Source organism: Mobula hypostoma, chromosome 7 (genome assembly GCF_963921235.1).
Source record: "Mobula hypostoma chromosome 7, sMobHyp1.1, whole genome shotgun sequence".
Classification (NCBI taxonomy): domain Eukaryota; kingdom Metazoa; phylum Chordata; class Chondrichthyes; order Myliobatiformes; family Myliobatidae; genus Mobula; species Mobula hypostoma.
This window is the reverse complement of record NC_086103.1, coordinates 48,027,059-48,041,277: the sequence shown is the minus strand read 5'-3', so window position 1 is coordinate 48,041,277 and position 14,219 is coordinate 48,027,059. Positions and strand designations below refer to the sequence as shown.

At 37.9% G+C, this 14,219-nt stretch overlaps 1 protein-coding gene across 6 annotated transcripts in view; it reads right to left on the bottom strand.

The window, feature by feature from the left end:
• pfdn1 (prefoldin subunit 1) overlaps positions 1-12,880 on the bottom strand; it is a 78,119-nt gene extending 65,239 nt beyond the window's left edge. For 4 of the 6 annotated variants that reach the window (XR_010018633.1, XM_063053407.1, XM_063053406.1 and 1 more), the window contains exons 1-2: positions 11,980-12,103; positions 8,942-9,108 (exon numbers count right to left, since the gene is read on the bottom strand). Coding sequence is in view for 5 of the 6 variants with exons in the window: in XM_063053407.1 (XP_062909477.1) it covers positions 8,942-9,108; positions 11,980-12,030 (218 nt within the window). In the remaining variant the exon portion in view is untranslated. Of the gene's footprint in view, positions 1-8,941; positions 9,109-11,979; positions 12,104-12,612 lie in introns of those variants that run through there. The other 2 variants (XM_063053409.1, XM_063053408.1) reach the window with 2 other exon arrangements.
• Positions 12,881-14,219: the final 1,339 nt, after the last annotated feature.

The following is a 14,219-nucleotide window of genomic DNA, read 5'->3' as shown; positions in this document are numbered from 1 at the left end:
TCATGGCGAATTGCTGTAAGTTCATCCTGTAGATGGAGTAAACAGCTGCTATGGTGCATCAGTGGCGGAGTGAGTAAGTACTGGTTGTAACGGTGCTATTTAAGTGCTGCTGGTATCAAACTTCTTGAATGTTGTACAAGCTTTGAAGGATGTTAGGACAGGTTTTGGGGAGTTAGGAAATTAAGTTACTTGCTGCAGTATTCCTAACCTCTAACCTGTTCTTGTAGCCATATTGCATGAACTGGATTAGACACATAGTTTCTGGTTAATAGCAATCTCAGGATATTGATAGTGGGAGATTCAGTGATGGCAATTGCATTGAGTAGCAGGAGGTGATAGCCGGATTTTCTCTTGTTGAATACTGCCATTGCCTGGCTTGTACCATCTGCGCCACATATCAGCACAGGCCTGAATTTCTTCAGGGCTTTTGGTTGCAGACTGCTTCAATATCTGAAAAGTTGTGAATGGTGCTGAACATTGTGCAATCATGAGCATTGCTATTTCTGACCATAAAAATGAAGGAAAGCTATTGATGAAGCAGCTTAAAATGGTTGTGCCTAGGACACTTTAAAATATTGAGAAGCAATGGAGTTTACATACCAAATATTGCCGAACTCACTGAAAGGCAAGAAGCCACTACATGGATAGACCAAATACCTCAGATTAGAATAAAATATTTTAATGAAATAGTTAAATTATCATATTTTGACAATTTATAACCAACTTTAAAACAAAAAATGTTAATAAGTATACAATAGAACTTTTACTTTTTAATCCTTTCAACGCATTTTCACAATATGCATTACTTAATGTTCAGAAAGTTTAGACTTGTTACACTGAACTGAAAATATTACACTAGCCAATAGGAGAGGTTCATAACAAGGAACTGTCAATCAAGATAGCTACAAAGGTACAATGATACCAGAAGTAGAAAAACAGTTTAGTTCATTGCAGCATTACATAGGCAATTAATATCTTGACAATTTATAAACAAAACTATAAATAAAAATGCTGATATGTAGACTGGGTCTAGGTTTCAAATCTTCCGACAAAGAACCATAGATAAGAACAAATTTTACCCAATGAGCTACCAGATGAGACATCAAGCCGTTTCTGCAATATTTTCCTGTTACTTTAATAAGCACAAATAGTTTTGCACCTCCAACTGAAAGTACTCAACTGTAAAGACATTTTCTCCAGATTCAATAACTGCTGGAATGATAAGTGCTTATCTTCTTATTTCAAGGTTTCAATCCATTTTTAATGTCATTTTAAATGAATCTACAGAACATTGCAGGAGAAAAGGCATTATTTTGTTGCATTAATAAATGAAGACAGTCACTGTGCATTTTCTTGAAGTCATTTAAAGAGCATAGGTTCTTCACTATTAATAGCTTCTTTATCAACTAAAAATACTTACTAAATTTTGAAATTAAATTATTCAACAAATACAAGAAAATAAACTGCCTCACGTTTTTCCTGTATCTCTTTCTTCCATCCTTGAATATAGCTATGGTATGCTAGCAAAGATTAATGCAATGAAACATAATTTTCTTAGTATAGCTACAATGATGTAACCATTTCTCTGAATAGAATATTCCCAACTGGACTCCAGCCAAGGAGATGACAAGCACATCAACCTCATATTATGTTTCGTAACATTTGTTGCAACCCTATATCCCTCTATGTGTTCTGCAGTTTTCAAAACCTATCTTGTTTAAATTTTCTCCCCTCTCCACACTTCAACTTGCCATCTCCAAATAATATATTGAATGGACCACCTCCAGAGGAACAGCTGACTGGCCCTAATGTGGCCTAATATAAAACATGAACGTATCTTCTTCCCAGTTTTTCTCCCTCAATAATTATGAATTGAAACCCAATCAAATTCTCCTCTGTAAAATAAGCCTAAAAAGGAGTGTAGTTCAATCTAGATTTTACCAACTACTAATGCAATGAGTTTAATTCAAAGGCCACAAAAATTTGTTTCCAGAGACTGCATATTCAAAAATCAACATGCTGTGCAGATAAAATAGACAGACATCCAAATAATGCTTAAAGACCATTCTATTCTTGGAGTGTATTTTTATTGTCAGCACATCTTTGAAGTAAACTATTGCTCTGCCATTTTGTTCAAAATTATTAGACAATGAAAAATAGTGCTTCACAAGGGGATATTATTAACAGTGTGCTTCAAAAAAGTCATAAAAAATTAAAATATTTTAATTTAACTAATAAATTTTTGTAAAAGCTTAGCACTGAGAAAATTTATGTTCCCTTCAGTCAAATGGAAATAAATTTCAATCATCGCTGGAGGCTTAAAATTTAAAGAAAAAGCAGCTTTTCCTCAGAACATGTCACTGATCATGTTATTTTCATCATTCACTATTTATGAACCAAAATTTAAGTGTGCTCATTCTTTAAACAGGAAGTAGGAGTCAAAGGAAATGAAATCACTTATCACGTCTATTTAAATATAAACAACATTGCGAATTCCTATTGTTCAAGAGTATGCAAATGTTTTCTACAGATTACAGAAATAAAGTATATCTGCCTTTAGTTAAACTGGAAAACAAAAGATTACTGCCTCGTGCAGCATATGATTCAATTTCAATTAAAAATAATGGAAAAATTGGACTCACTGTAAGTTATACAAAGCTTGTGACTGACCTCCCAAATCATCTACACATCTGAAATACTAACACATGGAAAAACCCAGATGTGTAATGACATAAATACTACAATGAGATTTGCATCCAAGTTGACTGGTCTCTGGGTGCTGTGGCTGTGCATGCAATAGAGGGCCAAAACTACAAATTTAGAGCTTGCATACTTTTACTTAATGGGAAATTACCTGAATTGATAGTAATGCCTCAGGAAAGTCTTCTTTAATTAACTAATTTTCTTTTTTTTCCTCTCTCTGCGCCAAAGTCCACTCACTGTCCTCATCCCAAGTGGTAAACCCAGCCTCCACCCCATCCCAACAGAGCACACATTCATCGCCAAATATCACCCCAACCCCATCAGCTACTGTTGGGAGAAAAAGTTTGTGAACAGTTTTCAATTACCTGGTTTGCTGCATTAATTACTCAAAATGTTGTCTGATCTTCATCTAAATCACAATAACAAACAAACTGTCTTCATCAACAACACAGAAACAATTGCACTTTTCATGTCTTTAGTGAACATATTTTTCCAGCCTGGACTGTAAATGAATAAACAATACCTGAACCCTCGTATATAATAACTGGATCTCCCCCTCCCACTTTCAAATCTCTTACTAACTCTTCCTTCAGTTAGTCCTGACAAAGGTTCTCGGCCTGAAACGTCAACTGTACCTCTTCCTAGAAATGCTGCCTGGCCTGCTGCGTTCACCAGCAACTTTGATGTGTTGCTAGAACCTCCTTTAGCACTGGTTAGACTTGCACAACTCCGAGGAGGAATTTTAGACCATTCCTCCATACAAAACTTTCAGTTCATCAATATTTCGGGGATACCTTGCATAAACAGCCCTCTTCAGGTCATGCCACAACACCTCAATTGGGTTAAGGTCTGGAGTCTGACTTGGCCATTCCAAAACACAAACTTTCTTTTTAAACCATTCTGTTGCTGATTTACTCTTATGTTTTGGATCATTGTCTTGTTGCATCATTCAACTTCTATTAAGCTTCAGTGACAGACCGCTACCCTGACATTCTCCTGTAAAATACCTTGATATAATTTTGAATTTATTGTTCCCTCAACAATTGCTAGCCCTAAGCCAGCAAAGCAGCCCCAACCAATGATGCGCCTTCTACTATGCATCACAGTTGGGATGAAATTTTGGTGTTGGTGTGCAGTGCCCTTTTTCCTTCAAACATTGCAGTGTGCATTTCTGCAAAATGTCTAACTTTTGTCTCATTGTCCCAGAATCATTATGGAACACCCTGGTGGTCTTTTGCAAACTTGAGATATGCAGCATTTTTTTTTGGAGAGCAGTGGTTTTCTCTGTGGTGTCCTTCCATGAATGCCATTCTTGTTCAATGTTCTTCTTATAGTGGACACATGAACAGAGACTTTAGCAAGCTCTAGAGATTTCTGCAGGTCTTTTACTGTTACCTTTGGGTTCCTTATCACCTCCTTCAGTATTGCACATTGTGCTTTTGGTGTGATCTTTGCAGGACGTCCAGGAGAGTAGCAACAGTACTGAATTTCCTCCATTTGTAGACAATTTCTCACATTATGGACTGATGAAAACTCAGGTGTTTAGAAATATTTTTGTAGCCTTTTTCAGTGCAAGGATTTGGTAAATGGAATATTATGTGACAGAACGTGAAGGAAACATTTTAAAAGGAAACATTAAAAAGCACTGTCTAAAAAACTGAAGAATCATAGAACTGAGACATTAATGTGATCTGGGTGCCAGAGAACATGATTGTTTACAGACTCTACTCTAGATAACCCAAATAATTAGCAAGACCTACAAAATGTCTTTTTTTATTGCAAGGGAAAGGAATACATGAATTAGGAATATTATGCTTCAATATTGTAGGATATTCGTGAGACCAAATCTGGAGTAATGTGCACAGTAATGAGCTTCTTTAAGGACATCAATTCTTTTTAAATTTACTTCAGGAACTGGTAGTTGCTGCCAAAGCCAGCATTTTTGCCCATCCCAATTAACATTCAGGGAAGCTTTGATAACCTTCCTATTCAAAATGTCAGTGTATCTTGTGACAGAAGCTTGGATATGCTATTTTTTTATTTATGAATTAGTATTGATACTGAATTATCATGTGTACTGAGATACAGTGAAAAGCTTTTGTTTGCATGCCAACCAGGCATATCGTGCCATACATAATTACATAAGTAGTTAAAAGAAATTAGAATGCAAATATCATCCTACAGTAACAATGAAAATGCAGTGTAGGTGACAAATAAAGTGCAGCTTCCACAATGTGGTAGACTGGGAGACTTGCCTCCCCCCCACTGCCTACAATGGAGTATAAATTGAACATTATGGTATAAACAATAATGTACAATTTCAATAATGAATAATGTATAATCAATCTTGGAACAGAGGCGAATCACCACAAATGCTCTCCCTCAAACATTGGCAGGAAATGTCCACCTCACACGATTTGCACCAGCAGGCCAACCTCCAGAGCACCATACAACATCAAAAGATGTAAGCATTCTGCAGGTTGTGCAGGACTGGAAAATGGACATGGACATGGGAAAAAAAGCTTGTGTTTCCCCCAGACATTGTGGCTACAACACTCCAGCCAGACATGATCCTGTGGTCCACAACAGCCAAGCTAGCATATGTTGTGGAATTGATAGTACCATGGGAACTCTGAAAACTAACTTCACACAAGGCTGAATCATTGCACAAGCACATTTTACAATCATGAGAGGAAAAAGACCAAGTACTCTGAACTGGCAACTGAAGCTGCCCAGAATGGCTGGAAGACCAAGATTTTCCCTGTAGAAGTGGGATGCAGGGGATTCGTTGCTACATCTATGACCAGTCTATTGAAGAAGATGGGGGTGAGGGGTCACTCCCTCCAACAAGCAAGCAAGTCCTTATCAAATGCAGCAGAAGAAAGCAGCAATTGGATTTGGATTAAAAGGAAAGACAACAACTGGGCTGCAAGATGAAGACAGGAAGGCATGGAACTGAGGGGGTGTATCTGGGACGCCAGGTAGCACCATTGAGCCCTCTGGAGACGTTGTGGGCTTATCAACAAACTGTCAAAGAAGGAGGGTGCCCACCTGATGACATAACTACCCTTCCTCCTTGTCACCACTCCAAGCCCACTGCCAACATGAGAGTGCCGACTTACCATAGGGATTGAAACATCAAGTCCTCGTAGCTCTACAGTATTGTATTACTAATTAAGGTAAATCAAAACTTCCAGCTACTCTCTACTCTAACAGACGATTCCACACTGGCATATTGCACATGATTACAGACTAATGTTCTGTTCTTGGTAACTACCACAAATATAGAAGGAAAATTTCACTTTTAAAAGATCAATATGTTGTTGTACATTTCAGCATGTAACATGTCCATGCATTCAAAACCAAAAAAATGTCTGAACAATTGAGCAATGACATGGATGTTAACTGTCCAAATATTGATGGAGAAAAATCAGTGTAGAAAGTACAGAGAGTGAAACAAAAAATCCTGAGAACTCTTATAGCCAGTACAAAACAAAGTCAACAACAGAAATAGCAGCTGCAAATTTAGTTTAATAAATGAAGCTAGGTAAATGTATGCAAGCCATGACATCAATGAGGGGTGTGAAACAGAACCAATCTTAGTGAAGACTGGAATCAAATGAGGCTGCATCATTGTTTACCTACTGTAAGAGCCAAACTCTGAAAACTAAACTCACACAAGGCTGAATCATTGCACAAGCACATTTTACAATCATACTCACTGCAAAGTTACAACTTGCCTCTAATAAATCTCTGGCAGAAATAGTTATTCTTTAGAACTAATGGGAAACTTTCAACCTAAGGCAACTGCCCTTTCAGAAACAATGTTATTCAAACCCAACTAAACTTACAAAAACAGAATGGAGCTAAATCATTTCAAATCCAGCCACAATAGCTTAAAATTACAAGGCTGACTCCTAAATCTAAAGCCTCGTGATAGTCAAATAACACATAACACATAAGCAGGATAACAGGGAGTAAATAAGGTGCTTGAGGAGTATAAGTAGTACAAGAAAATACTTAAGAAAGAAATCAGGAGGGCTAAAAGACAGGAGGTTGCTTTGGCAGTCAAAGTGAAGGATAATCCAAAGAGCTTTTACAGGTATATTAAGAGCAAAAGGATTGTAAGGGATAAAATTGGTCCTCTTGAAGATCAGAGTGGTCGGCTATGTGCGGAACCAAAGGAAATGGGGGAGATCTTAAATAGGTTTTTTGCGTCTGTATTTACTAAGGAAACTGGCATGAAGTCTATGGAATTAAGGGAAACAAGTAGTGAGATCGTGGAAACTGTACAGATCGAAAAGGAGGAGGTCCTTGCTGTCTTGAGGAAAATTAAAGTGGATAAATCCCCGGGACCTGACAGGGTGTTCCCTCTGACCTTGAAGGAGACTAGTGTTGAAATTGCAGGGGCCCTGGCTGAAATATTTAAAATGTCGCTGTCTGCAGGTGAGGTGCCGGAGGATTGGAGAGTGGCTCATGTTGTTCCGTTGTTTAAAAAAGGATCGAAAAGTAATCCGGGAAATTATAGGCTGATAAGTTTAACGTCGGTAGTAGGTAAGTTATTGGAGGGAGTACTAAGAGACAGAATCTACAAGCATTTGGACAGACAGGGACTTATTAGGGAGAGTCAACATGGCTTTGTGCGTGGTAGGTCATGTTTGACCAATCTATTGGAGTTTTTCGACGAGGTTACCAGGAAAGTAGATGAAGGGAAGGCAGTGGATATTGTCTACATGGACTTCAGTAAGGCCTTTGACAAGGTCCCGCATGGGAGGTTAGTTAAGAAAATTCAGTCGCTAGGTATACATGGAGAGGTGGTAAATTGGATTAGACATTGGCTCAGTGGTAGAAGCCAAAGAGTGGTAGTAGAGAATTGCTTCTCCGAGTGGAGACCTGTGACTAGTGGTGTGCTACAAGGATCAGTGCTGGGTCCATTGTTATTTGTCATCTATGTCAATGATCTGGATGATAATGTGGTAAATTGAATCAGCAAATTTGCTGATGATACGAAGATTGGAGGTGTAGTAGATAGTGAGGAAGGTTCTTTTTTAACATTTAAGAATAAATTGGACAGATACATGGATAGGAGGTGTATGGAGGGATATGGTCTGTGTGCAGGTCAGTGGGACTAGGCAGAAAATGGTTCAGCACAGCCAAGAAGGGCCAAAAGGCCTGTTTCTGTGCTGTAGTTTTTCTATGGTTTCTATGGTAAAGCAAAACAAAAGGGAAACTTGTATCTTATGCTAAGACCACAAAAGCCTTGAGTATAGCAGCTGAAGGGGTAAAATAAAATGGGGAAAAATTAAAACATTAAAAAAATGTAAGGATAAAAGGTCAGAATTTCAAGATGCCATTATAGGAACATAGGGACTTTAGGATAACTCAAAACAGTGGGGTCCAGTTCAGCAACACTCCCTCCACATCAGACTTTTATCAGGGACCAAAGCTTTCAGTGTTTCTTGATGCTATAGAGTGGAAGGAATTGATAAAGTCTGGCCATTCTTGTTGGAGGAGCAGAGGTTATAGTTCGGGAGAACAGAGGCTGAGATTAATAACCAATGAGCCTCTGACTGGAGGTGGCTATAAATGCTTCCAGCTCCTGCTTAGTATACGGTTTTGAGATACTAGAACTGCTTTTAAATCTGTCTAGTTTAGATGGCGGTGGTATTATTCCACTCTGGTTCAATACCTACGTAGGTCTCAGAGAGTGTCAGGGGTTTCATTTTCCTTTTAGAAAAAAAAATCTGATTGAACCATGTAATTTCCTGTCCATTTCAAAGGTCTGTTTAAAATTCAACCTAATTAGAGTTGCACTGAAGTCATACATAGGTCAGACATTTTAAGGACATCAAAGAGTTAAGGAGGAAATAAAATTTTACAACACTCCAGCCAACTAATGCTTTTGCAAACACTAGTACTTTCTATTTTTGCTTTCTTTTATAGACTTAAGTTATAACAAAACATTTGCCTTACATAAAATATAGATATGAAGAAAACCTGTCAATCCTTCATAAACCCAGCCTGGACACGAAGAAATGTACAAGAGATATTAATGACCCTTTATTTTCTCCCCTTGTCATGAAATGAAGTTCATGACGTAGAAGCTATGAACTTTCCTGCTGATGTAACAATAATTCAAGCTTCAGGAAATACTACAAAAAGGGAGCAAACGTTAAAACATTCAGTTATTTAACAGATATATAACTTCCATGTAGGAAGTCAAGAAAACCTTACTTACATTCTCCCAACACCCTCATACATGCGTGCATCTTCTGGCATTGTAGCTATTTCTCCATCTGTTAAATATGCATGTTTTTTGGTCCTGTTTAATTGTTCAATCTGCAAATCTGCAAGTTTCACCTTCTGTTGTGTATCGAGCACTTTGGTCTGTAATTCAGCAAAAGCCTGAGAAAAATATAAACATAATTAAACATATGACTAATTTCCTTTCAAGTTAATTATTGATTAGCATTTCAAATTATACAGATGTCTTATTTGGGACACATTTTCTTGAATCCAATTTCTGATAATTTTTCTGTGAAATTGCAGTGGCTCTCTCAACAACATCTTTACTACTCCTTATCAATCTGTTCATTCAGATTTGCAGATATCCACAAAACAAAACTGAGCATGATGCCAAAATAGAATTGCTTTCCACTTATACATTTTGTCATCAACAAAAAATATGTTTAGATTGATCTGGAAATGTATTCTCACTTTATTATGCAAGGTAAGCACTTTTAATTCAATTCAGAAAAATTATTAGATATCAAGGAAAATCTTATTTTAGCTCACATTTAAAATGAAATACTGTGCAATGAATAAGTGTACCCAACCATTTTGGTACTCTTACTCATTTGGCAGATGGAATACTATGTCAAGAAGTGTATGATTATGCACTTTGATAGAAGAAATAAAAAGATAGGCTATTTTCTAAATGGAGAGAAAACACAAAAAACTGAGGCACAAAGGGACTTTGGAGTGCTTGTGCAGGATTTCCTGAAGGTTAATTTGCAGGTTGAATCTGTGGTGAGGAGGACAAATGCAATATTAGCATTCATTTCATGAAGCCTATAATATAAAAACAAGGATATAATCTCAAGACTTTATAAGGCACTGATGAAACCTCACTTGGAGTATTGTGAGCAGTTTGGGCTCCTTAGCTTAGATAGGATGTGATGAAACTGGAAAGGGTTCAAAGGAGGTTCACAAAAATGACTCCAGGATTAAATGGCTTGTCACATGAAAAGTGTTTGATGGCTCTAGGCCTGTATTCACTAGAATTCAGAAGAATGAGGGATGGCCTAATGGTGAAAGGTCTCGATAGAGTGAATGTTGAGGTGATGTTACCTGTGGTGGGAGAATCAAGGACCACAGGACACAGTCTGAGAATAGAGCGGCATCCTTTTAGAATGGAGATGAGGAGGAATTTCTTTAGCAAAAATGTTGTGAATCTGTGGAATTCGTTGCCACAAGCAGCTGTGAGGCCAAGTCTGTATATATATTTAAGGCAGAGGTTGATAGATTCTTCATTGGTCAGGGCATGAAGGGATATGGGGAGAAGGCACAGGAGATTAGGGCTGAGAGGAATAATGAATCAGCCATGATGAAATGGGCCAAATGGCTTAATTATGCCTCTATATCTTATTGTCATATCTTTTTGTGTTACAAAACTAACAGTAAAAAAATTTAAATTAGTATAACCTAGGTCTAAATGACTTAGATTATTGAAATTAATAGAATTATGAATAGATGGATTTTCAATTCACATCAAAATTATTTTTCTTAAAACCTGATGAGGTTTATACTTACAATGCCATATGAAGCCTTAAGTCATAAGGCTTGAAATAACTTCCCAATATTTCTCCTAACTTTATGGGTTTGAAGAATGATGTTTGTTCAACTCCTTGAGCATTATTACTCAAGCTAACATGCACCCACAATGCACAAACCCATTTTGTTCCTGATATTAATGATTGTGATCAAGTATTGCAGGTGCAATACCTGGCAAGAAAAGTTACATCTGGTACACAATTATTCCATCTTTACATCATGTTAAATGAATCTCAACTATCCCACAATATCTGGATGTAATCTCCTCCATCACCAGCATTATGACTTAAATTGACACATCTGCAGGACAGATGGCAGCATTCCCTCCCTTGCAAGTACAAAACGAGGGCAAAAGTAGCAAAGGGAATAAGATTCTCCAAACTGTCCAGCAAGTTACATATCTTCTAACAGCAACATCATTATAAGATAACATAGAATTCCCCAATTATCATTGTGAATACACTGCCACCACAGGTTTGCAGAGTTCACCAGAAATGCCTTCTCAAGACAACAGATTGGAAATAAACATAACACTATCATCGCATCCCATCCTGACAAGATATATTTTGTAAAAGTGATGATATTTGTCATATTAACCAATGTATCCAGGCGCATTGAGAATCTAATGAATCATTAAAGATAGAAGTTAAACACAATGTGAAAAACATCACCTTATGAACGTCATTACTTAATGCAAGTGGTTGAGTGAATTAAGTGAATGCAATAAAAAAAAATCTGGATACGAAGAGGGTCAATTGCCATCTAACACAGCAAAAACTTGTATAACCATATAAAATAATGACCTGTCCTTCCCATTATAAGACTGATAAACTTTGATAATTTTGTTCTTTCAAAGCATTATTTGCATTTAAAGATAATTGTTCTGTCAACAATTAGGGTCAGTATAAAATATGACTTGCATTTTCAACATGTTTTGCAACCATTCTGATTTCCTCCTGTTCCCATTGCCCAACCTACCTCCCCTCCAAGAAATGAACCAGATCTTTAATTGAAAGTGAGTGAATGCTGAGACACTAGGGTGGGGATGTAGTTAATAGGGTGTCTGTCTGCAGACACCAAAGTCTAAAGAGGGAACGTAGTTAAGGTCGCTCTGTGGTCACCAATCCCCAGGGTTAGGAATGTAGTTAAGTTCTCTCCATGGTCACCAAACCCTAGGATCAGGGATGCAGTTAAGGGTTCTCTGCGATCACCATACCCTAAGGTCAAGGATATAGTTAAGGTCTCTACTGATCACCAGAACGGTCTCTCCCTTGGACAACGTTTGACCTCACTGTTACCGGGCCCAAACCTACAAGCTTCGAATGCCTGCCGATAACGAAAAGATGCCTCTCGAAATAGTGCTTCTCAGTCTTGTTCACTTAAAATGAGCGATCAAAGAAGCTAACATAAACGAATTTCTAAATATCCGCCGCCTCCCTATACCTTCTTCAGCTCCAGATCCACGGGGGCAGCCATCTTGGAAGAGGCGCGCATGCGCAGTTCCCACCCTCTCGATGAAGAGGCAGAGTTGTCCGGGGCGGGATCTTCACTTTGTTCGAATGTGTCGAAGGGTCGGTGATGCGTGTTTTATGTATTTATTCGTGTTAACAACCGGATCAAATCTAATTATCACCAATGGACTGAGTTAGATGTAATATGGAATTATAGTATTTCAGAATCAAAATCAGTCAGGTTCATTAACACCGACATATATGAAATTTGTCGTTTTGAGACAACGGTACAGAGTAGTACTTAAAAATACTGAGACTTTAAAAAATAAATAAATGGTACAAAGGAGGAATAACGAGGGTTCAAGGACCGTTTAGGAATTTGATGGTAGTAAAGAGAAGAGGGCATGTCCCGGATGGTAAAGGTCTTTACTGATAACGCTTTCATGGGGATCCCCCTCCCGCTAAAGTTGTCCTCGATGGCACGGAGGACTCTCTACGTTTGTGATATAGAAGGGTGCCATTCGGCCCATCGCCCTCATGACTGCCCTTAAAAGCTACTTTTTCCTCCAATTCTCTCAATCTGTACACCATTAGTTCAATAAGCTTCGAGTACTATTCTAGTTACCTTTTAAGCGTGTGAGGATCTCTGCTTCCGGCATCTTTTCAGATGTTAAATCTTGACTTCCTTTCACCCATTAGGCTTTTTAAAAATCTTCCTTGTTTCCCATGGAATTCTTCTTCTAATTACCTGACATTTTTATTTCTAAGTTTCCTTTGACAAAAATAGGTACTTCCTATTCAACCTATCAAAACCTCTCAAATGTCTATTTTTTAATTAAATCTTCTCTCGGTCTCATTTGTAGCAAAGAATACAGCCCCAGCTCACCTCTCTCTCACCTAATCTCTCTCCATAACTAAAATCCCACAACCCAGGCAACATACTAATAAGTAACCCTTTGGACATGGCACATTGTGCTATTTTGTGACCTTTGTTGTATGCAGCGCTGTAGATGAGAACTGATTTTTGTTTACACAGTTCTAGCAATTGTTTACACTGTTCTGGTATTTTCCTCAGCCAACAGGGATAGCTTTTATATATCTTTGACTAGCTTACCTATCTTCTTGGTAACTTGAAACTTGGTACAGTACTTAAAGGTATGTGGGTGTGCACCTAAGAATGTTCTCATTCCTCTAAACTTGGTATTCTGCCATTTACTGTATATTGTCTTGCCTTGTTTGCACTTGCTAAATTACACAATCTCAGGCTTCAAGAGTGAAGTCTCTCTCTCTCTCTCCCTCCCCTCACACACGCATATGCACATCATTTTAGTATACTATAATACATCTGTACAAAACTATTTAAACTTTGTAGGATTGCACAGAAGTTGAAGTTTTATCATTTACAAGATTTTTACAACAAATCCTTGAAGGTAGTTCCAATATATGTTAAAAAAACAAGATTTGGGTAAACTTGTGAAAAACTATTCATCCATTACAAGGTTAGTTGCTGTTCAACGTTCTCATAATGGTTAGAAATCATCTGTGTTTGTCTGGAGTAAGGTAGCTAACTGTGTTTAAGGGATGGCATAATGACACAGCAGGTAGTGCATCTCCAACAGTTCTCCTGACTTAGTTTTGATCTTAATCTCGACTGCTGTCTGCGTACAGTTTGTGTTTTCTCCCCGCAACCATGTATAATTTTCCTAGGTTCTCCAGCTTTCTCCCAGATCCTAAAGACCTGTGTTTTTGGGTTAATTACCTATTGTATATTTCTCTTTGTGTAAGGTAGGTTGAGGGTGGAGGGGGAGAAAGGGGTTGATGAGCAAATGTGAAAAAGTTTGTTGCAGGTAAATAAACATGGAGGAGTAGCATGATGGCATTTTTCTGAAAGCCAGCAGAAAGGGTTGAAAGGCCTCTGTTCTCTTAAAAAGGAAAGAGAAAAAAAAGAAGTAAGGGTCATAGAATGCTACAGCACAGAAACAGGCCCTTTGTTCCATCTAGTCCATGCCAAAATATTAATCTCCTTAGTCCCATTGACCTCCAATATAGCCCTCCATATCCCTGCCATTCATGTGCCCATCCAAATTTCTCTCAAATGTTGTAATCAAACCCGCAGGCAGCTTGTTCCACTTCTGAGTGAAGAACTTCCCCCTCATGGTCCCTTCAAACATTTCACTCTTCACTCTTAACCCATGACCTTTAGTTCTAGTCTCACCCAACCTCAGTGGGAAA